This window comes from Oncorhynchus mykiss, chromosome 11 (genome assembly GCF_057628025.1).
Source record: "Oncorhynchus mykiss isolate SJ-2025 chromosome 11, ASM5762802v1, whole genome shotgun sequence".
Taxonomy (NCBI): domain Eukaryota; kingdom Metazoa; phylum Chordata; class Actinopteri; order Salmoniformes; family Salmonidae; genus Oncorhynchus; species Oncorhynchus mykiss.
In genome coordinates, this window is record NC_143032.1 from 18,154,971 (window position 1) to 18,179,342 (window position 24,372).

General features: G+C 43.1%; 1 protein-coding gene across 4 annotated transcripts; it reads left to right on the forward strand.

Moving 5' to 3' along the window:
- The first annotated feature begins 150 nt into the window (after positions 1 to 150).
- hnf4g (hepatocyte nuclear factor 4, gamma) lies at positions 151 to 24,372 on the forward strand. 4 transcript variants are annotated; one of them, XM_021620408.3, is made up of 12 exons: positions 3,257 to 3,272; positions 3,312 to 3,347; positions 3,405 to 3,760; positions 4,756 to 4,921; positions 5,762 to 5,856; positions 6,417 to 6,523; positions 6,630 to 6,785; positions 7,088 to 7,175; positions 7,623 to 7,775; positions 14,135 to 14,371; positions 23,055 to 23,174; positions 23,443 to 24,372. In XM_021620408.3, exons 3-12 carry the CDS (start codon positions 3,631 to 3,633, stop codon positions 23,559 to 23,561), a joined length of 1,371 nt encoding a protein of 456 aa, XP_021476083.2. In that variant the 5' UTR covers positions 3,257 to 3,272; positions 3,312 to 3,347; positions 3,405 to 3,630; the 3' UTR covers positions 23,562 to 24,372. The 4 variants fall into 4 exon arrangements, with proteins under 4 accessions (XP_090045788.1, XP_036791000.1, XP_090045787.1 ...); XM_090189662.1 differs by lacking the exons at positions 3,257 to 3,272; positions 3,312 to 3,347; positions 3,405 to 3,760 and adding an exon at positions 151 to 397 and having other exon boundaries at positions 23,055 to 23,239; XM_036935105.2 differs by lacking the exons at positions 3,257 to 3,272; positions 3,312 to 3,347; positions 3,405 to 3,760 and adding an exon at positions 151 to 397.

A 24,372-nucleotide genomic window follows, 5' to 3' on the forward strand; every position in this document is an offset into this window, starting at 1 on the left:
TGAAACATTACCTCACTCTGTCCCCCGTCTCGACAGAATTGGCAATGCTGACACCACACACACACACACACACACACACACACACCAATATTCCTGTCCCTCTGAGTTTTATGGAGGCTAGTTACTGTTTAACGTCCCCACCCAACTTTCAGTTTGTTTAGTAAATCGATGTAATGAGAGCCTATGCCGGCGCCATCAAATGTGTCGCTCAATGAATTATAGGCCCATAGCTTTCCCTTCCAACCTTCCGCGTGTTGTTGCAACTCCTCGCCCACGACTCTCCCATTTCGTGCGGTGACACCGTGGGACAAGTGTCGCTTCAAAGCTGGTGGCTAGTTTACAGGTGGACTCACGTTCTGTTGAATTAATGTACATAGCTGACGGACAACACAAAAAGGTAAGCGGTCTCATTTGAAAATATAAAGAATGAACACATGATGTTTGTAGCCTACATCGTATACAGTGACATTATCACAGCGATGATAATTAACTTTGTTGAGTGTTCAAAAGTGAGACATCAGCTGCGTTCGTACCTTACCTTGTCGGTTCAGCTGTATTTGGGTCGTAGCGCTCCAACGGGAGACATTGACTTGTCACGTGGTCCTGTGTTTGTCTAGTGGGGTGTTACCCCACCTGCACAGGACAGGATAGGACAGGACAGGTAGGCTAGATTATGGGAGTTACAGAATGAGTGAGCTAGCTCTCAGGTAGCCTAGCCTATGTCCCACAGACATAAAACAGAACCTTTCCATGAATTGCCTACTAAAATAAATATAATTCATGTAGTTCATTCTGAGGAGAATAAACCATTCCCCAAATAGAACAACTGAAGAGGGTGGTAGTTGGGCTACGCCATAGCTTACTTTACTTGTGTGAATTGTAAAACTGTGTGAAGCGGGAACTTCCTGATACAGTTCCATAAAACATTTGTTTGCATATGGCTGTAGTCAACCTCGTTCTCAATGCATGTAGACCTACCTACCCATCAACTGTAGAGCTAGACCATGACTTCCTTATACTTGACCAATGTTTTTAAAGGATCATTTAATCAATTCAATGCCTTTGATATGAGATCATTGGCCCTCAGTGAGAAGATGAAAGGATGACACCAGCTTGAGATGGTGAAAGTGTAATATTCACGATATTCTGTTCAAAGTAATCTAAAAGTTGGAATGGTGCAACCTTTGCTAATATCTAAATTGGATAATTAAGTAACAAGGCACGGGGGGGGGGGGGGGGGGGGGGCCCTTAGCTGTGGTATATTGTCCATATACCACACCCCTCATGCCTTATTGATATTATAAACTGGTTACCAATGTAATTGGAGCAGTATGGATAAATGTTTTGTCATACCCGTGGTATATGGTCTGATATACTACGGCTGTCAGCCAATCAGCATTCAGGACTTGAACCACCCAGTTTATAACGTAGAATAATCTGCCCTGGTTGGAAGAGAGAGACGGTATGTACACAATACAGGTGTTTTCTTGTGGTAAAACAGATAAGATATCTTTGTTGCACACAGGATGGTAAAGATCACATGATAACCAATTTCACGTTCTCTACTTAAACTAAAAGGTACTTTTTAATTGGTTTCATCAGACTCACTTCTAATGACAATCTCTAAAGGAAGACCAAGATAGCTCCATATTTTTTGCATTGTGTGTGGTTGTATACCTGTGTTTAAAAGGTTTGAAATGTCAAACAGACAGATAGGGTTTTGAGTGTTTCACACAGTGCTAGCCTGTTAGCTCTGGGCTTAATGGCCCTGCTGTAGTGTTTTAGTTGCTAACACACCAACCAGACACGTGACTACAGTGCGTGTGCTCTGGGAGAAACAGGCATTGATGTTAGGCAGCAGAGACAGAGACTGTAATATGGTTCGGCTGCTGTGTTTGAAAAGAAAGCTCTGTTTGTTGCTAATGTCATGAAGCAAACACAAGCAACACGTCTTCATCAGGTAGCCTTATGGGTGATGTTATCGACGTTTCTCTCTCTCTCTCTCTCTCTCTCTCTCTCTCTCTCTCTCTCTCTCTCTCTCTCATACACACACACACACACACACACACACACACACACACACACACACACACATACACACACACAAAAAACTCCTTTCTTTCTCTCTCTCTCTCTCTCTCTCTCTCTATCTCTCTCTCTCTCTCTCTGTATGTATGTATGTATGCACTTGGTAGTGGATTAATGAAATAGATGTAGGATCTTAATTTGAGCCAGTTTGCAACAGCAGAAAAATTATCCTGCAGCAACAGGACATTTGAATTAATGGACATTTCTTTGTAGGGGTTGATATTTTTTTTGTCAGGGCAAATCAATTCTGAAATGTCAAAGTGGAATTACTAACTTTTAGAAGCATTTTTTTTTTTAAATGTGCTAGTTTGCATTTTCTGCTGTGCAGGAAAATTCTCAGTAATTAAATGTTGATCAAATTAAGATCCTACATTTGTATGTGCCATTAGGATACATTTACCACAGTTAGATTAACTGCTCTAGGTATACTGTATATCCCCACACCCTCCTTCCTACCATCATGATTATTGCCCTAATCATAAACGGAATGATGCAGGCCATTCAATTATGTTAGATTCATTATATTACCTCAATCAGATTGCATTCAATCTCTAACGGAGGTATTTAGTGCAGTGAAACTATGTGAATAGTGGGAGTAGAGGGTCAACTATGTCTTGTTTATGATCAGCAATACAAAAGGATAGAAGGAAGTGAATGGGAGTCAGTGGCTGGTATCAGTGGTGTTTTTCTCTGTGCTCTGCCTCCCTGTAGATTAGATGCTGTTGTATTGCTCTGCAATTGATTAGATTAGGCAGGCTATGGAGGCCACAGAATCCTGTCCACAAACACACACACCTAATGACATCGTCACCACCTTGTCAAACTTGCCAATATGTCTCACAAACAGAGAATATCTATCTCTCCCCTATCTCTCCAACTCTGTGATAAGTGAGGGAAATAAGGACAGATAAAAGAAAGAGATAAGTAATGTGCAACTAGGTGAGATGCCTTCGTCAAGGCCCACCCACTTTCGTTGTAGGTGACCAATCAAATGGCAGGTACCTTAGGTTACCTTCTGTACTCCGAAAGGTGGAAGAACTGTGTGACAGAAGAAGAAGAAGGTGAAGAAGAAGGTTAAGAAGAAGAAGAAGGTGAAGAAGAAGAAGGTGAAGAAGAAGAAGGTTAAGAAGGTGAAGAAGAAGAAGGTGAAGAAGAAGAAGGTTAAGAAGGTGAAGAAGAAGAAGGTGAAGAAGGTTAAGAAGAAGAAGGTTAAGAAGTAGAAGGTGAAGAAGGTTAAGAAGAAGAAGAAGAACTAGAAGGTGAAGAAGGTTAAGAAGAAGACGAAGGTGGTGAAGAAGAAGGTGAAGAAGAAGAAGGTGAAGAAGAAGAAAGAAAGACAGAAAGTGATAGCGAAAGAAATTGGAACAAAAAAACATAGACAGAGAGAAAGACAGGCAGAGAAAAAGAGAGAGGGAGAAGAGCCAGTAAAAGGATAGAGAGAGTGAGAGAGAGACTGACAGAGGGAAAGAGAGAGAGGGAGAAGAGCCAGTAAAAGGATAGAGAGAGTGAGAGAGAGACTGACAGAGGGAAAGAGAGAGAGGGATGAAGTATCCGTCCGTGTCAGTGAGTAACTCTCTGTTGGACATGGATGTAGCCAACTACAGTGAGGGACTGGACCCAACGTACAGCACCCTGGGCTTCGATCATGCTGACGTCCTCTATGGTGGGGGAGGTGAGTGGACCCACACGCACACAAAAACACACACACAAACACACGCATAGTTTACATACGTGGACATGTAGTTTGTCATTCTACTTATACACTCACACTCATTACTGCACATAAAAAAACAGTTGAATATTGCATTTATCCATGAATGAATAATCCATGAGTTGTAAGAGGTCTGTTAGGATGTGAATCTCAGTGTGTCGTAAAGACAGGTTTATTGTGGGCCGACAGTTAGAGGACAGTAAGAGAACAAGTTGTCATCTCAACACGTTGATGGATGAAAGGAAAGTTGGTCAAACATGGACTTTCTTCTCTCTGGCATTGTCAAGATGTATTCCTCCTCCTTGGACGTGGTTGGCGTATGCAATCATCTTTCTGGTGTGTTTTTGTTGCTATATTTATAAGTCTTGATCTCATGGTTTTGGTCTTGACATCACATGGGGTTTGGGTCTGGGTCCCAATACGCTGGTTCTTGTTCTAAGTCTGGGTCTGTGGAGGTTGGAACTTGGTCTGGTTCTGAGTTTTGAAGGCTCTTCTCATCTCTGGAGCCATGTAGATATAGAAAAACTAGATCAACCCTAACTCTGCATTGTTTTGGAGTGAGGTTTAATATTATTGCTGTCCTTCACATGTATTCCAGATAAAAGCACCAAAGGCTTTCCTAATCAAGCCAATTCCCTATCTGTCACCATACAGATACCAGTCAGCCAGTACAGATCTGAATCCTTCTCTTCCTTTGTCAAGATGCCTTGATTTCACATGCACAAAGGAATGATTGATTCTCTATTTCAATTGAGGAGGTTTTCTGATGCCAGGAGGATGCGTGTGTGTGTTCATGTTTGTGTGTGTGTGTGTTTGTGTGTGTGTGTGTGTGTGTGTACATGCATGATGAGTAACCTTTTCTGAGGCCATAAAACGTGTATTAGCTCCCTGCACTAATACCTATAGACTTCAGCTCAGTGGTCTAACCCAGTCTTTGGATAATGTGTGTGTTCCAGACAGTATGCCAGCGGAGCCGGGCCTGTCCCAGGCAGATGTTGGGAACTCTAACTGTGCCATATGTGGAGACAAGGCTACAGGGAAACATTATGGAGCTTCCAGCTGTGATGGATGTAAAGGGTTCTTCAGGCGCTCCATACGCAAGAACCACATCTACTCCTGCAGGTAGGGGAGTGTGTGTTTGTGTTTCCAGCCTATAGCTGCATCTACCAGAGCCTATGTCTACACTAACAGACACAATATTAACATTACACTCCTGCAGGTAGGGGAGTGTGTGTTTGTGTTTCCAGCCTATAGCTGCATCTACCAGAGCCTATGTCTACACTAACAGACACAATATTAACATTACACTCCTGCAGGTAGGGGAGTGTGTGTTTGTGTTTCCAGCCTATAGCTGCAGCTACCAGAGCCTATGTCTACACTAACAGACACAATATTAACATTATACTCCTGCAGGTAGGGGAGTGTGTGTTTGTGTTTCCAGCCTATAGCTGCAGCTACCAGAGCCTATGTCTACACTAACAGACACAATATTAACAATACACTCCTGCAGGTAGGGGAGTGTGTGTTTGTGTTTCCAGCCTATAGCTGCAGCTACCAGAGCCTATGTCTACACTAACAGACACAATATTAACATTACACTCCTGCAGGTAGGGGAGTGTGTGTTTGTGTTTCCAGCCTATAGCTGCAGCTACCAGAGCCTATGTCTACACTAACAGACACAATATTAACATTACACTCCTGCAGGTACAGTCCACTCTTAGAAAAAAGGTGCTATCTAGAACCAACAAGGGTTCTTCTGAACCCTTTTTGGTGCCAGGCAGAACCTTTTGGGGTTCCATGACTTTCCACAGAGGGTTCTACCTGGAACCCAAAAGGGTACTCCTATGGGGACAGCTGAAACCCCCTTTTTTTCTACGAGTGTAGTCATACTGCAACGAACAGAACTACAAGGTAGGCCCATAGAGTTAAGATATTGACAGTAACCTGTCTTTGCGTCTCCAGGTTTAACCGTCAGTGTGTGGTGGACAAGGACAAGAGGAACCAGTGTCGGTTCTGCAGGCTCCACAAGTGTTTCAGAGCTGGCATGAAGAAAGAAGGTTGGCCACATCAAACCCTCAGTATTACTGAATACCAATAGAATATGGCGCTCATCTCCATCAATGTGCAGGCTTTTGTTCCAGCACTAGCTCTGTACTCACAATTTAAACAAATCAAGCAGTCAGTGTGAGGAGGGCATCAGGGCTGGGAGGCTGAAACCAGGGTTGCCATAAACTAAACATGATTATTCAGAGAACACTGTGTTTATGACGGATATCAGAAAAGGATTGTGTGTGTGTTTGTGTGTGTGTGTGTTTATGGGCCCTGTAACCTTGGCAGAGAGCTTTATGACACCCAATCATGTGCCTTTCAGACATGTTGTTCAGTGCTGCTATTGGTTAACTTTTGACTTCACCTCTACACAGCCTGTTCTCCTGCATGGTTTGGTCAGAACTAAAAGTCAGCTATTCAAATGATTATTATGATATTGTAGCAAATTCCGGGGATAGGCAAACTATATTTGTTTCTCAGTCCTATCTATACCTTAGATTCTGGAAATGGTAACATGGTAATATCATACTAATAGCTCTGATCTGATGTGTGTTTGTGTGTATTTCAGCGGTTCAGAATGAGAGAGATCGAATCAGCTCCAGAAGAAACATTCAGGACAATCAGGATCTCCCACCTATCACTGTTCTGGCCCAGGCAGAGTCACTGTCTCAACAGGTAAAACGCACCCGCACCCGCACCTGCACACACAAACACGTACACACACACATCATCAGTGTTTCCAATCATCTGCATGACTACTCATTCTCTCTCCCCACTCTAGATCAGTGCATCCAGTCCCAGGGGTGCAGTAGATGTGTCAGAACAGAAGTCAGCTGGTGTGGGTGATGTCTGTGACTCCATGAGACAACAGCTGCTAGTGCTGGTGGAATGGGCCAAATACATCCCTGCCTTTGGTGAGCTGCCCTTGGATGACCAGGTAAGCAACCTGACTAGTCTGGGCGTAGCTACATGACCAACTAATAGTGACTGGAACTAAAACTAAACAGTGGTTACCAAAGTTATGCCACGACTCTTCTAAAGCCTTTTGAATGTGCTTGTGACCTTCCAGAAACACAAAGTAATGGATCTAGCTTCAGTTCGTAGCTAATGGTTTAGATTCAAATGAGTCTTGAACTGAGATATGTTTGTAGCCTGTGATTGGTTATTCATGTCATTGTTTCTCACCCTGTGTGTGTTTCCTGTGTCTGTGTCTCTGTGTGTGTGTGTGTGTTTGTCCAGGTGAGTCTGCTCAGGGCTCATGCAGGGGAACACCTTCTACTAGGGGTCGCCAAGAGGTCAATGCCTTACAAGGACTTCCTGCTTCTTGGTAAGAACTGACCAATCACCTCTCACCTTTATGCCTCAGTAACACCCAATCAGAACCTGCTATACTGCCGTGCTAAGCTTGATTTAAAGCTGACATATCAAGGCCAACAGGTTGGTTGCCCTGTAAGACTGTTATACAACCAGATAATCATTGACTCAAGTCTTTGGAGGCCTCTGACTTAAACATGTTTTATCAGACAGAAAGACATGGAAGACACTTTTTGTGGATCGCCACCTACAGATGATTTGTAGATGGTAAAATTATCAAAATAATTGATAAGTAATGTAAATGGGGATTAGAAGTGACATGCTTCAAGTACATTCACCTACACACACATACACACACACATATACATCCCCCGCAACATGTGGAGAAACACACACTCAACCCCCCTACCCCACTCCCAAAACACACTTTTCCCTCCCCCTCCCCTCTCTCCCTCTCCAGGTAATGGGTGTGTGATCCATGGTAGCAGTGCGGAGCCGGACATCGGTCGTGTAGCTAACCGTGTTCTAGATGAGCTGGTCCTGCCCTTCCAGGACATCCAGATAGATGACCATGAGTATGCTGCTCTCAAGGCCATTGTCTTCTTTGACCCCGGTAAGCACTTTAACAACCCCGACTCAGGCAGCCTTCCACTTTTACACACCCATATACCACACAATAGCTTCCGTATTCAACCAAACAAAGTTGATTTGAATGGTTTTGTTAATCATTGAGACGTGACTGTTCTCTGTTGTCTCTGTTTCAGCAGACGCCAAAAAGCCTGCACGCATATCATTTCATACCAAATCAAAAATGGCGCCGGAGGGGATGGCTGCCGTTTTATTTGTATTTATTTTTATTTCACCTTTATTTAACCAGGTAGGCAAGTTGAGAACAAGTTCTCATTTACAATTGCGACCTGGCCAAGATAAAGCAAAGCAGTTCGACACATACAACAAAACAGAGTTACACATGGAGTAAAACAAACATACAGTCAATAATACAGTAGAAAAATAAGTCTATATACAATGTGAGCAAATGAGGTGAGATAAGGGAGGTAAAGGCAAAAAAAATGCCATGGTGGCGAAGTGAATACAATATAGCAAGTAAAACACTGGAATGGTAGATTTGCAGTGGAAGAATGTGCAAGGTAGAGATAGAAATAATGGGCTGCAAAGGAGCAAAATAAATAAATAAATACAGTAGTGGGAGAGGTAGTTGGGCTAAATTATTTTGGGGCTAAATTATAGATGGGCTGTGTACATGTGCAGTGATCTGTGAGATGCTCTGGCAGCTGGTGCTTAAAGCTAGTGAGGGAGATGTGTTTCCAGTTTCAGAGATTTTTGTAGTTCGTTCCAGTCATTGGCAGCAGAGAACTGGAAGGAGAGGCGGCCAAAGGAAGAATTGGTTTTGGGGGTGACCAGAGAGATATACCTGCTGGAGTGTGTGCTACAGGTGGGTGCTGCTATGGTGACCAGCGAGCTGAGATAAGGGGGGACTTTACCTAGCAGGGTCTTGTAGATGACATGGAGCCAGTGGGTTTGGCGAAGAGTATGAAGCGAGGGCCAGCCAACGAGAGCGTACAGGTCGCAGTGGTGGGTAGTATATGAGGCTTTGGTGACAAAACGGATGGCACTATGATAGACTGCATCCAATTTATTGAGTAGGGTATTGGAGGCTATTTTGTAAATGACATCGCGGAAGTCGAGGATCGATAGGATAATTAGTTTTACGAGGGTATGTTTGGCAGCATGAGTGAAGGATGCTTTGTTGTGAAATAGGAAGCCAGTTCTAGATTTAACTTTGGATTGGAGATGTTTGATGTGAGTCTGGAAGGAGAGTTTACAGTCTAACCAGACATCTAGGTATTTGTAGTTGTCCATCACGTCAAGAGTAGTGATGTTGGACAGGCGGGCAGGTGCAGGCATCGATTGGTTGAAGAGCATGCATTTAGTTTTACTTGTATTTAAGAGCAATTGGAGGCCACAGAAGGAGAGTTGTATGGCATTGAAGCTTGCCTGGAGGGTTGTTAACACAGTGTCCAAAGAAGGGCCAGAAGTATACAGAATGGTGTCATCTGCGTAGAGGTGGATCAGAGACTCACCAGCAGCAAGAGTGACATTATTGATGTATACAGAGAAGAGAGTCGGTCCAAGAATTGAACCCGTGGCACCCCCATAGAGACTGCCAGAGGCCCGGACAACAGGCCCTCCGATTTGACACACTGAACTCTATCAGAGAAGTAGTTGGTGAACCAGGCGAGGCAATCATTTGAGAAACCAAGGCTTTCGAGTCTGCCGATGAGGATGTGGTGATTGACAGAGTCGAAAGCCTTGGCCAGGTCAATGAGTACAGCTGGCCAGGTCAATGAATACGGCTGCACAGTATTTGTTTCTTGTTGATGGCGGTTAAGATATCGTTTAGGACCTTGAGCGTGGCTGAGGTGCACCAATGACCAGCTCTGAAACCAGATTGCATAGCGGAGAAGGTATGGTGGGATTCTAAATGGTCAGTAATCTGAAGACCTTTGAAAGGCAGGGTAGGGTATGGGCTCCTAACCAACTATCCTATTTTGTTAGTTTTTTTGTAACTTTTTTTAAAAACTTATTATGTACATAATGTTGCTGCTACCGTCTCTTATGACCGAAAATAACTTCTGGACATTAGAACAGCAATTACTCACCTCGAACTGAATAAATATTTTTTCTTTAACGAGTCCAACTATAAGGATATTTGCGTGAAGAAAAGATGGAGAAAAAGGGGGCGGATGGCGGGGTGCCTTCTGAGAATTCGTAGGCGAGTGAGTAAACCTCCACTACCATCCGTTCTATTGGCCAACGTGCAATCACTGGAAAACAAAATGGATGTTATACGATCAAAACTATCCTACCAACGGAACATTGAAAACTGTAATATCTTATGTTTCACTGAGTCGTTGCTGAACGACGACACGGATAATATAGAGATGGCGGGATTTTCCATGCATCGGCAGGACAGAGAAGCTACGTCTGGTAAGACAAGGGATGGGGGTGTGTGTCTATTTCTCAATAACAGCTGATGCGCGATGTCTAATATTAAAGAAGTTTTGAGGTATTGCTCGTCTGAGGTAGAGTACCTCGTGATAAGCTGTCGACCACACAATCTACCAAGAGAGTTCTCATCTATTATTATTCATAGCCGTCTATATACCACCACAAACCGATGCTGGCACTAAGACCGCACTCAACCGGCCATAAGCAAACAAGAAAATGCTCATCCAGAAACGGCGCTCCTAGTGGCCGGGGACTTTAATGCAGGCAAACTTAAATACGTTTTACCTAATTTTTACCAGCATGTCACATGTGCAACCAGAGGGGAAAAAAACTCTACACCACCTTTACTACACACAGAGAGACGCATAGAAAGCTCTCTCTCACCCTCCATTTGGCAAATCTGACCATAATTCTATCATCTTGATTCCTGCTTACAAGCAAAAACTAAAGCTGGAAGTAACAGTGACTCGCTCAATACGGAAATGGTCAGATGACGCGGATGGTACGCTACAGAAATGTTTTGCTAGCACAGACTGGAATATTTTCCGGGATTCATCCAATGGCATTGAGGAGTATACCACCACAGTCATCGGCTTGGTCAATAACTGCATCAATGACGTCGTCCCCACAGTGACCGTACGTACATATCCCAACCAGAAGCCATGGATTACAGGCAACATCCGCATTGAGCTAAAGGCAACCACTTTCAAGAAGTGGGACACTAATCCGGACGCTTATAAGAAATCCCGCCATGCCCTCAGACAAACCATCAAACAGGCGAAGTGTCAATACAGAACTAAAATAGAATACTACAACACCGGCTCTGACGCTCGTCAGATGTGGCAGGGCATGAAAACTATTACGGACTACAAAGGGAATCTCATTAACAGCATCATCCTGGATACCTTAGACACACTCCAATTCACATTCCGCCCCAACAGATCCACAGATGATGCAATCTCAATTGCACTCCACACTGCCCTTTCCCACCTGGACAAAAGGAATACCTATGTGAGAATGCTATTCATTGCTTAAGCTCAGCATTAGTGCCCACAAAGCTCATCACTAAGCTAAGGACCCTGGGACTAAACACCTCCCTCTGCAACTGGATCCTGGACTTCCTGACAGGCTCTCCCCCAGGTGGTAAGGGTAGGCAACAACATGTCTGCCACGCTGATCCTCATCACTGGGTCCCAACAGGGGTGTGTGCTTAGTCCCCTCCTGTACACCCTGTTCACCCACGACTGCATGGCTAAACACTTCTCCAACACTATCATTAAGTTTGCTGACGACACAACAGTGGTAGGCCTGATTACTGACAACGATGAGACAGTCTATAGGGAGGAGGTCAGTGACTGCCAGGACAACAACCTCTCCCTCAATATGAACAAGATAAAGGAGCTGATTGTGGACTAAAGGAAAATGCGGGCCCCCATTAACATCAACGGGGCTGTAGTGGAGCGGGTCAAGAGTTTCATGTTCCTTGGTGTCCACATCACTAACAAACAATCATGGTCCAAACACACCAAGACAGTCGTAAAGAGGGCACGACAACACCTTGTCCCCCTCAGGAGACTAAAAAGATTTGGCATGGGTCCCCAGATTCTCAAAAAGTTATACAACTGGACAATTGAGAGCATCCTGACCAGTTGCATCACCGCCTGGTAATGGCAACTGCTTGGCATTTGACCGTAAGTTGCTACACAGAGTAGTGTGTACGGCCCAGTACATCACTGGGGCCAGGCTTCCTGCCATCCAGGACCGACAGTTGAAGTCGGAAATTTACATACACCTTAGCCAAATACATTTAAACTCCGTTTTTCACAATTCCTGACATTTAATCCTAGTAAAAATTCCCTGTCCTAGGTCAGTTAGGATCACCACTTTATTTTAAGAATTTGAAATGTCAGAATAATAGTAGAGATAATTATTTATTTCAGATTTTATTTCTTTCATTCCCAGTGGGTCAGAAGTTTACATACACTCAATTAGTATTTGGTAGCATTGCCTTTAGATTGTTTAACTTGGGTCAAACATTTCAGATAACCTTCCACAAGTTTCCCATAATAAGTTGGGTGAATTTTGGCCCATACCTCCTGACAGAGCTGGTGTAACTCAGTCAGGTTTGTAGGCCTCCTTTCTCGCACAAGATTTTTCAGTTCTGCCCACACATTTTCTATAGGATTGAGGTCAGGGCTTTGTGATGGCCACTTCAATACCTTGACTTTGTTGTCCTTAAGCCATTTTGACACAACTTTGGAAGTATGCTTGGTGTCATTGTCTATTTGGAAGACCCATTTGCGACCAAGCTTTAACTTCCTGACTGAGGTCTTGAGATGTTGCTTCAATATATCCATATAATTTTCCTACCTCATGATGCCATCTATTTTGTGAAGTGCACCAGTCCCTCCGGAAGCAAAGCACCCCCACAACATGATGCTGCCACCCCTGTGCTTCACGGTTGGGATGGTGTTATTTGGTTTGCAAGCCTCCCCCTTTTCCTCCAAACATAATGATGGTCATTATGGTCAAAGAGTTCTATTTTTGTTTCATCAGGCCAGAGGACATTTATCCAAAAAGTACGATCTTTGTCCCCATGTGCAGTTGCAAACCGTAGTCTGGCTTTTTTATGGCGGTTTTGGAGCAGTGGCTTCTTCCTTGCTGAGCGGCCTTTCAGGTTACGTCGATATAGGACTCGTTTTTACTGTGGATATAGATACTTTTGTACCGGTTTCCTCCAGCATCTTCACAATGTCCTTTACTGTTGTTCTGGGATTGATTTGCACTTTACGTACCAAAGTACATCCATCTCTAGGAGACAGAACGTGTCTCCTTCCTGAGCGGTATGATGGCTGCGTGGTGTTTATACTTGCATACTATTGTTTGTACAGATAAACGTGGTACCTTCAGGCGTTTGGAAATTGCTCCCAATGATGAACCAAACTTGTGGAGGTCTACAATGTTTTTTTGAGGTCTTGGGGGATTTATTTTTATTTTCCCATTATGTCAAGCAAAGAGGCACTGAGTTTGAAGGTAGGCCTTGAAATTCATCCACGGGTACACCTCCAATTGACTCAAATTATGTCAATTAGCCTACCAGAAGCTTCGAAAGCTATGACATAATTTTCTGGAATTTTCCAAGCTGTTTAAAGGCACAGTCAACTTAGTGTATGTAAACTTCTGACCCACTGGAATTGTGATACAGTTAAATAATCCATCTGCAAACAATTGTTGGAAAAATGACTTGTGTCATGCACAAAGTAGATGTCCTAACCGACTTGCCAAAACTATAGTTTGAGTGGTTGAAAAACAGGTTTTAATGACTCCGACCTAAGTGTATGTAAACTTCCGACTTCAACTATATACTAGGCGGTGTCAGAGGAAAGCCCCCAAAATTGTCAAGGACTCCAGTCACCCAAGTCATAGACTGTTCTCTCTGCTACCGCATGGCAGGCGGTACCGGAGCACCAAGTCTAGGACCAAAAGGCTCCTTAACAGCTTCTACCCCCAATCCATAAGACTGCTGAACAATTAATCAAATGGCCACCAGGACTATTTACATTGACACCCCCTCATTTGTTTTTAAACTGCTGCTACTCGCTGTTTATTTTCTATGCATAGTCACTTTATCCCTACCAACATGTACAAATTCCCTCGACTAACCTGTACCCCTGGACATTGACTCGGTACCGGTACCGCCTGTATATAGCCTCGTTATTGTTATTTTATTGTGTTACTTTTTTATTTTTTACTTTAGTTTATTTGGTAAATATTTTCTAAACTCTTTATTTAACTGCATTGTTGGTTAAGGGCTTGTAAGTAAGCATTTCACGGTAAGGCCTACACTTGTATTCGGTGCATGTGACAAATAAAGTTAGATTTGATTTGATTCACGTATCCTTTCTCTCCCGCCATCATCGTTCCATCCCTCCTTCTCTCCAGATGCCAAGTCTCTGCGTGACCCGTCTAAGATCAAGGCGATGCGTCTGCAGGTCCAGATGAGTCTAGAGGACTATATTAACGACCGTCAGTATGACTCCAGAGGGAGGTTTGGAGAGCTGCTGCTACTGCTGCCTACTCTACAGTCCATCACCTGGCAGATGATAGAACAACTGCAGTTTGTTAAACTCTGTGGCCTGGCCAAGATAGACAACCTTCTGCACGAGATGCTGCTGGGAGGTGAGTCTATGTATGATAACATACAGGGTTGGGTAGGTTACTTTCTAAATGTAATCCATTACAGTAATTGTAATCAGTAGCGTAACTTTTGGATTACCCAAACTCAGTAACGTAATCTGATTACATTCCATTACTTTTAGATTACTTTCCCCTTAAGAGGCATTAGAAGAAGACAAAAATGTATGTTACCAATTGAACGACATCTATTGCAGGATAAATCAATGTTAAAGTTTACATAGCTGGCCATATATGGATGTTACATTTTACTTTATTTATTTAATGTTTATTTAACTAGGCAAGTCAGTGAAGAAAATGTCTTATTTACAATGACGGCCTACCAAAAGGCAAAAGACCTGCTGGTGGGACGGGGACTGGGATTAGATAAAAAAATAACATAGAAATATAGGACAACACACATCACGACAAGAGAGACAACACAACACTACATAAAGAGAGACCTAAGACAATAACATAGCAAGGGAGCAACACATGACAACACAGCACGGTAGCAACACAACATGACAACAACATGGTAGCAACACATCATGTTAGCAACACAAAACATGGGACAAACATTATTGGGCACAGTCCACAGCACAAAGGGAAAAAAGGTAGAGACAACAATACATCACGCAAAGCAGGCACAACTATTAGTAAGAGTGTCCATGATTGAGTCTTTGAATGAAGAGATTGAGATAAAACGGTCCAGTTTGAGTATTTGTTGCAGCTCGTTCCAGTCGCTAGCTACAGAGAACGGAAAAGACGAGCAACCCAGGGATGTGTTTGCTTTGGGTACCTTTAACAGAATGTGTGTTGTAGGTGTTGTATGTGGTGTGGCGTACATCAGGTCAGCCACCAGGGGGAGACTCGTCAAGGCCTGGTGACAGACAGAGTATACATCGAGGCGATGGCTCTATCTGCTGGACGTGCCAGGTCTTGACGGGCTCTCCGCCCAGGACTAATTGGTGCTGATTGGGGAGTTGGTGAGTAATCAAGGGCTGATTGCTCACCAGCTGTACAAGCCCCATAAAGCTGCCAGAAGGGCAGCACACAGGAGAGGACTGGGTAAGGTAAGGTGACTTCCGTGTAGTTGGAGACGGAGCCTGAGCTAAAGCGAGTAAGTTTGAGTGCCCGACAGGATACAGCAAGACCCGGAGCCCAGAAGACGGTATCCTGGAAAGGGTCTCATGGGGGAGACCTATCCTTTTCTTTTGATTTAATATTTAATAAACACCCTTGAAACCGAGCTAATCATACTCTGTCCATGTCTGATCTGTGTAAACGTCTTGACCCAACCCCCTGGTCTGCCACAGTGGATAGGGGGGGAGTGAGGCCTAAGAGGGTTTTATAAATTAGCGTCAACCAGTGTGTCTTGCGACGGGTATACAGAGATGACCAGTTTACGGAGGGGTATAGAGTGCAGTGATGTGTCCTATAAGGAACATTGGTGGTAAATCTGATGGCCGAATGGTAAAGAACATCGAGCTGCTCGAGAGCACCCTTACCTGCTGATCTATAAATTGTGTCTCTGTAATCTAGCATGGGTAGGATGGTCATCTGAATCAGGGTTAGTTTGGCAGCTGGGGTGAAAGAGGAGCAATTACGATACAGGAAACCCAGTTTAGATTTAACTTTATCCTGCAGCTTTGATATGTGCTGAGAGAAGGACAGTGCACCGTCTAGCCATACTCCCAAGTACTTGTATGAGCTGACTACCTCAAGCTCTAAACCCTCAGAGGTAGTAATCACACCCGTGGGGAGACGGGCATTCTTCTTACCAAACCACATTACCTTTGTTTTGGAGGTGTTCAGAACCAGGTTAATGTTGGAGAAAGCTTGTTGGACACTAAGAAAGCTTTGTTGTAGAGCATTTAACACAACATCTGGGGAAGGGCCAACTGAGTATAAGACTATATCATCTGCATATAAATGGATGAGAGAGCTTCCTACTGCCTGAGCTATGTTGTTGATGTAAATTGAGAAGAGCGGGGGGTCTAGGATTGAGCCTTGGAGTACTCCCTTGGTGACAGGCAGTGGCTGAGACAGCAGATTTTCTGACTTTATACATTGCACTCTTTGAGAGAGGTAGTTGGGGAGGGGAGGGGGAACCTGTACCAGACAGGGGGAGACAGGCCAGGGCAGACGGTGAACAGATCGCCAGGTGGAATCCAAGCAGCAGTGCAGCAGGAAATGGGAGTAGATGTCACCGACTTGGGAGAAGCTTATATTTCTGGAGGCAGATTTCTTGTAGAAAATGCCAGTGGATGGTCTTTGAACAGCAGGAGGGGGCTTCGAGGCCTCTGGATCTGGGTGGGGTAGCCTGCCATTTGTTGGTCTTAAAGGCTTCGACACCTCTCTCTTCACACATCAGGGCTAATTGAAGTTGTATCCCTTTGTCCTAGAAAAGCTTGGTAGCCTGAGCATTCAGTCCTTATTAAGTCAAATATATAATTGTAATGTATTTTTCTTCTTGGCTTTTGAAAGTAAAACAACTGCTTCAGACTAAGCATTACTCACTCAGCTCCAGGTTGGATGGGGTTTTCAGGTCTCTGCTTGTTTGCCAGAGCATTTTATGTATAGTACGCAGACGACACCATTCTGTATACTTCTGGCCCCTCCTTCGACACTGTGTTAACTAACCTCCAGACGAGCTTCAATGCCATACAACTCTCCTTCCGTGGCCTCCAACTGCTCTTAAACGCAGGGAAAACTAAATGCCTGCTTTTCAATCGATCGCTGCCCGCACCTGCTCGCCCGTCCAGCATCACTACTCTGGACGACTCTGACTTAGAATACGTGGACAACTACAAATACCTGGGTGTCTGGTTAGACTGTAAACGCTCCTTCCAGACTCACATTAAACATCTCCAATCCAAAATTAAATCTAGAATCGGCTTCCTATATCGCAACAAAGCATCCTTCACTCATGCTGCCAAACATACCCTCATAAAACTGACCATCTTACCGATCCTCGACTTCGGTGATGTCATCTATAAAATAGCCTCCAACACTCAACTCAACAAACTGGATGCAGTCTATCACAGTGCCATCCTTTTTGTCACCAAAGCCCCATACACTGCCCACCATTGCGACCTGTACGCTCTCGTTGGTTGGCCCTCGCTTCATACTCGTCGCCAAACCCACTGGCTACAGGTTATCTACAAGTCTCTGCTAGGTAAAGCCCCGCCTTATCTTCAACTCACTGGTCACCATAGCAGCACCCACTTGTAGCACGTGCTCCAGCAGGTATATCTCACTGGTCACCCCCAAAGCCAATTCCTACTTTGGTCGTCTTTCCTTCCAGTTCTCTGCTGCCAATGACTGGAACGAACTGCAAAAATCACTGAAGCTGGAGACTCACATCTCCCTCACTAGCTTTAAGAACCAGCTGTCAGAGCAGCTCACAGATCACTGCACATGTACATAGCCTATCAATAAACAGCCCATCTATCTACCTACCTCATCCCCATACTGGTATTTATTTATTTATTTTGCTCCTTTGCACCCCAGTATCTCTACCTGCACATTCAACTTCTGCCAATCTACAATTCCAGTGTTTAATTGCTATATTGTAATTACTTCGCCACCATGGCCTATTTATTTCCTTAACTTACCTCATTTGCACTCACTGTATATATACTTTTTGTTTTCTTCTATTCCACTGTATTATTGACTGTATGTTTAGTTTATTCCATGTGTAACTCTGTGTTGTTGTATGTGTCGAATTGCTACACTTTATCTTGGCCAGGTCACAGTTACAAATGAGAACTTGTTCTCAACTAGCCTACCTGGTTAAATAAAGGGAACTTGTTCTCAACTAGCCTACCTGGTTAAATAAAGGTGAAAAAAGAAGCCTTCCATGTAATTCCATCCAAAATCAGGTCGTAGGTTTGGAGTTTTAATTTAGAGTGAAGGTTATGTTGTTTAGGGTAGTATCCTGTATATGTCCTGGTGACATAGTGAAGGTTATGTTGTGGAGGGTAGCATCCTGTAAATGTCCTGGTGACATAGTGAAGGTTATATTGAGGAGGGTAGTATCCTGTATATGTCCTGGTGACATAGTGAAGGTCATGTTGTGGAGGGTAGCATCCTGTAAATGTCCTGGTGACATAGTGAAGGTTATGTTGTAGAGGGTAGTATCCTGTATATGTCCTGGTGACATAGTGAAAGTTATGTTGTTTAGGGTAGTATCCTGTATATGTCCTGGTGACATAGTGAAGGTTATGTTGTTTAGGGTAGTATCCTGTATATGTCCTGGTGACATAGTGAAGGTTATGTTGTGGAGGGTAGCATCCTGTAAATGTCCTGGTGACATAGTGAAGGTTATATTGAGGAGGGTAGTATCCTGTATATGTCCTGGTGACATAGTGAAGTTCATGTTGTGGAGGGTAGCATCCTGTATATGTCCTGGTGACATAGTGAAGGTTATGTTGTAGAGGGTAGTATCCTGTATATGTCCTGGTGACATAGTGAAGGTTATGTTGTTTAGGGTAGTATCATGTATATGTCCTGGTGACATAGTGAAGGTTATGTTGTTTAGGGTAGCATCCTGTATATGTCCTGGTGACATAGTGAAGGTTATGTTGTGGAGGGTAGTATCCTGTATATGTCCTGGTGACATAGTGAAGGTCATGTTGTGGAGGGTAGCATCCTGTAAATGTCCTGGTGACATAGTGAAGGTTATGTTGTAGAGGGTAGTATCCTGTATATGTCCTGGTGACATAGTGAAGGTTATATTGAGGAGGGTAGTATCCTGTATATGTCCTGGTGACATATTGAAGGTTATGTTGAGGAGGGTAGTATCCTGTATATGTCCTGGTGACATAGTGAAGGTTATGTTGTGGAGGGTAGTATCCTGTATATGTCCTGGTGACATAGTGAAGGTTATGTTGAGGAGGGTAGTATCCTGTATATGTCCTGGTGACATAGTGAAGGCTATGTTGAGGAGGGTAGTATCCTGTATATGTCCTGGTGACATAGTGAAGGTTATGTTGTGGAGGGTAGCATCCTGTATATGTCCTGGTGACATAGTGAAGGTTATGTTGAGGAGGGTAGTATCCTGTATATGTCCTGGTGACATAGTGAAGGTCATGTTGTGGAGGGTAGCATCCTGTAAATGTCCTGGTGACATAGTGAAGGTTATGTTGTAGAGGGTAGTATCCTGTATATGTCTTGGTGACATAGTGAAGGTTATATTGAGGAGGGTAGTATCCTGTATATGTCCTGGTGACATATTGAAGGTTATGTTGAGGAGGGTAGTATCCTGTATATGTCCTGGTGACATAGTGAAGGTTATGTTGTGGAGGGTAGTATCCTGTATATGTCCTGGTGACATAGTGAAGGTTATGTTGAGGAGGGTAGTATCCTGTATATGTCCTGGTGACATAGTGAAGGCTATGTTGAGGAGGGCAGTATCCTGTATATGTCCTGGTGACATAGTGAAGGTTATGTTGTGGAGGGTAGCATCCTGTATATGTCCTGGTGACATAGTGAAGGTTATGTTGAGGAGGGTAGTATCCTGTATATGTCCTGGTGACATAGTGAAGGTTATGTTGAGGAGGGTAGTATCCTGTATACAGTGCCTTGCGAAAGTATTCGGCCCCCTTGAACTTTGTGACCTTTTGCCACATTTCAGGCTTCAAACATAAAGATATAAAACTGTATTTTTTTGTGAAGAATCAACAACAAGTGGGACACAATCATGAAGTGGAACAACATTTATTGGATATTTCAAACTTTTTTAACAAATCAAAAACTGAAAAATTGGGCGTGCAAAATTATTCAGCCCCCTTAAGTTAATACTTTGTAGCGCCACCTTTTGCTGCGATTACAGCTGTAAGTCACTTGGGGTATGTCTCTCAGTTTTGCACATCGAGAGACTGACATTTTTTCCCATTCCTCCTTGCAAAACAGCTCGAGCTCAGTGAGGTTGGATGGAGAGCATTTGTGAACAGCAGTTTTCAGTTCTTTCCACAGATTCTCGATTGGATTCAGGTCTGGACTTTGACTTGGCCATTCTAACACCTGGATATGTTTATTTTTGAACCATTCCATTGTAGATTTTGCTTTATGTTTTGGATCATTGTCTTGTTGGAAGACAAATCTCCGTCCCAGTCTCAGGTCTTTTGCAGACTCCATCAGGTTTTCTTCCAGAATGGTCCTGTATTTGGCTCCATCCATCTTCCCATCAATTTTAACCATCTTCCCTGTCCCTGCTGAAGAAAAGCAGGCCCAAACCATGATGCTGCCACCACCATGTTTGACAGTGGGGATGGTGTGTTCAGCTGTGTTGCTTTTACGCCAAACATAACGTTTTGCATTGTTGCCAAAAAGTTCAATTTTGGTTTCATCTGACCAGAGCACCTTCTTCCACATGTTTGGTGTGTCTCCCAGGTGGCTTGTGGCAAACTTTAAACGACACTTTTTATGGATATCTTTAAGAAATGGCTTTCTTCTTGCCACTCTTCCATAAAGGCCAGATTTGTGCAATATACAACTGATTGTTGTCCTATGGACAGAGTCTCCCACCTCAGCTGTAGATCTCTGCAGTTCATCCAGAGTGATCATGGGCCTCTTGGCTGCATCTCTGATCAGTCTTCTCCTTGTATGAGCTGAAAGTTTAGAGGGACGGCCAGGTCTTGGTAGATTTGCAGTGGTCTGATACTCCTTCCATTTCAATATTATCGCTTGCACAGTGCTCCTCGGGATGTTTAAAGCTTGGGAAATCTTTTTGTATCCAAATCTGGCTTTAAACTTCTTCACAACAGTATCTCGGACCTGCCTGGTGTGTTCCTTGTTCTTCATGATGCTCTCTGCGCTTTTAACGGACCTCTGAGACTATCACAGTGCAGGTGCATTTATACGGAGACTTGATTACACACAGGTGGATTGTATTTATCATCATTAGTCATTTAGGTCAACATTGGATCATTCAGAGATCCTCACTGAACTTCTGGAGAGAGTTTGCTGCACTGAAAGTAAAGGGGCTGAATAATTTTGCACGCCCAATTTTTCAGTTTTTGATATGTTAAAAAAGTTTGAAATATCCAATAAATGTCGTTCCACTTCATGATTGTGTCCCACTTGTTGTTGATTCTTCACAAAAAAATACAGTTTTATATCTTTATGTTTGAAGCCTGAAATGTGGCAAAAGGTCGCAAAGTTCAAGGGGGCCGAATACTTTCGCAAGGCACTGTATGTCCTGGTGACATATTGAAGGTTATGTTGAGGAGGGTAGTATCCTGTATCTGTCCTGGTGACATAGTGAAGGTTATATTGAGGAGGGTAGTATCCTGTATATGTCCTGGTGACATAGTGAAGGTTATGTTGTTTAGGGTAGCATCCTGTACATGTCCTGGTGACATAGTGAAGGTTATGTTGTTTATGAGATCATCCTGTATGTCTTCTGGTGACATAGTGAAGGTTATGTTGTTTAGGGTAGCATCCTGTATATGTCCTGGTGACATAGTGAAGGTTATGTTGTTTAGGGTAGCATCCTGTATATGTCCTTGCCAAAAAATCTAAATTTGTCTAACTCTAAATCTATCTATTTTTAAGTGTTTCCTACTACATTTATTTATCGCTTTCTACTACATTTATTTATTATAATTTTATTTTAATTTTACTAGGCAATTAAGTTAAGAACAAATTCTTATTTACAATGACGGCCTAGGAACAGGGGAAAAATGACAGATTTTTACCTTGTCATCTCGGGGATTTGATCCTGCAACCTTCCGATGACAGGCCCAACACTGTAACCACTAGGCTACCTGTCGCCCTACACATAATAATAATCCGATCAGAATTACAGTCATTCCAATAAATGTTATACACCTTGATCTTCAAGAACAGGACTTGGAGATATGGAAGTACAGATTAGCCCAAAATATTTGATTTATTTATCGGCATGAATTAGATTGAACAAAAAACTTGAATTCCATAGGCTGTGATCTGCACTGTGCAGCTGGTGAATGAGCACATTTTTCACTGGCTGTCCACTGGTTTCAAAAACAATGATTGATAGGCAGTTTAAATTTCTTGAATTCAACCATTATTGGGTTCAAATACACATTTAGATTTGTGAACAGCCATCCACAACAACCACAATCCATAAGGCGCAAATAGCTAAATGAGAGAGCAGCAGTGTGATTCACATCAATGCGCTTTGTAGATATCAATAATAAGTCATATCCGTATCGCCGTAGACTACACCACTGCTGTCATCCTTACCTCCAAGCGTTTATTCAAGTTGGATAATCTTTGGATGTCGACAGCAGTCGCACCATTGGAAGACATAGCTTGGACTGTAGCCTACAAAAGCCTATTCCTGCTCTTTTCCCACAATCCATCACATTTGGTGTGTCATCATAGTGGTCTCTGACTTATTGTCAGACTCGCTTAGGTGGAACAAACTTAAAGTAATCATCTCGTTTTTCAAATGTATCTGTAATCTGATTACAATATTTTTGCTGGTAATGTAACAGATTACAGTTACTGTTTTTTGTAATCCCTTACATGTAACAGATTACATGTAATTCGTAACTCCCCAACCCTGATAACATAACATAAGCAGTATAGATGTTATTACGCTACTTGGAGGTGGGTAGTAGTGTACATTAACGGTGGACACAAGCAAATATATTTTCCTGTGTGCTGATTGGCTGGTTTGTCTGTTTATCTCCAGGTCTGGCGGCAGAGCCCGCCCACCTCCACCACCCAGGCCACACCCAGTTAGCCCAGGACCCTCTGACAGGACACACACTGGTCATCAGCACTATGCCTGCTACACACACTACTCAGATAGGTAAAATACACACCTACACACACTGGTCATCAGCACTATGCCTGCTACACACACTACTCAGATAGGTAAAATACACACCTACACACACAAGCATGCACGCAGTTGTTTCTCCAGTAGGTAAGATTCATGAGCATTCACAGGCAAGCATTCATTATAGTCCACAATGACTGCTCCATATTACTCTTTCTGCCCCTCTGGTGTGTGGCTCATATCTCTCTCTCCCCCCCCCCCCCCCCCCCTCTCTCTCTCTCTATCCCTCTCTCTGCAGTGTCTCCAGACACTCCTAACCCGTCTCCGCCTCAGGTTGCAGAGAAGTCCTCTCCTAGCCCCTCCCTTCTCCTGGCTCCACCCCTCCCACACAGACATACCGCCGAATCCCCACTCTGAGTGTACAGCACCCGCCCCCACCACCGAATAACCAAACAAACAAAACATACTGTTTGTCCACCATGAATGCAGCCAAAGAAATAGCAGAAAGACTTTTCTATGGTCCAAATCCGAATTTGAGATTTACACCTGTAACTTGTAAATGAAAAAAGTTGAATTTGGATCTCAAGTTTGCATTCTGCCCTATGTTTGTAGATGTGTAAAATGTTCAGTGTTCAGTGCCATAGGTTTTCACTCCAATTCGGTAGTCTTTATAGTTCGGTAGCATCTTTCTAAATCATTAGATTATTCCTAAAGTCGGAGCCTCTCTTATCGTGGTGTAATTGTGAGTGTATTTGAGCTTTCTGTAGGCTCATTGTTGAATATGGAGCAGGAGATTTGCTAATCAGCATGTACTTTATATACAGTATGCGTTACTTAAAGTGCACTTATTAGTTGTGGACTGTGTCTGGAACACATGATTGTCTGTTAATATTAATGTTCACGTGTTGCCATGTAGCTTGTGGTGTGGTGCTTTACAAATACACAAACTGGAGTATACTGTATTTGTCAATAATATAATTAACCGTATATTTAGTTCCTAATCAACTTTTCAGTGTCTTTCAGTCTTTTCAGATTACTGTTCTAATATGAAATGATATGAAAATGTTCAAATTTTGTGTAAATTCAATTGTTTGTATGTCAGAACTATTATATTGACCTTCTAAACTGTCAAATAGTGTATACAAATGAGACAATGTAAGCTATATTTTGTAACTGTATATTCTGATGAAAACAGAACACTATTTTCAATGAATTGTAACCTAAGCTA

Coding starts and splice junctions, on each gene's coding strand:
- hnf4g (XM_021620408.3), top strand. CDS start 3,631: ATGAAGTATCCGTCCGTGTCAGTGAGTAACTCTCTGTTGGACATGGAT. Junction 3,761..4,755: donor CGTCCTCTATGGTGGGGGAG/GTGAGTGGACCC, acceptor TGTGTGTTCCAG/ACAGTATGCCAGCGGAGCCG. Junction 7,776..14,134: donor CATTGTCTTCTTTGACCCCG/GTAAGCACTTTA, acceptor CCTTCTCTCCAG/ATGCCAAGTCTCTGCGTGAC.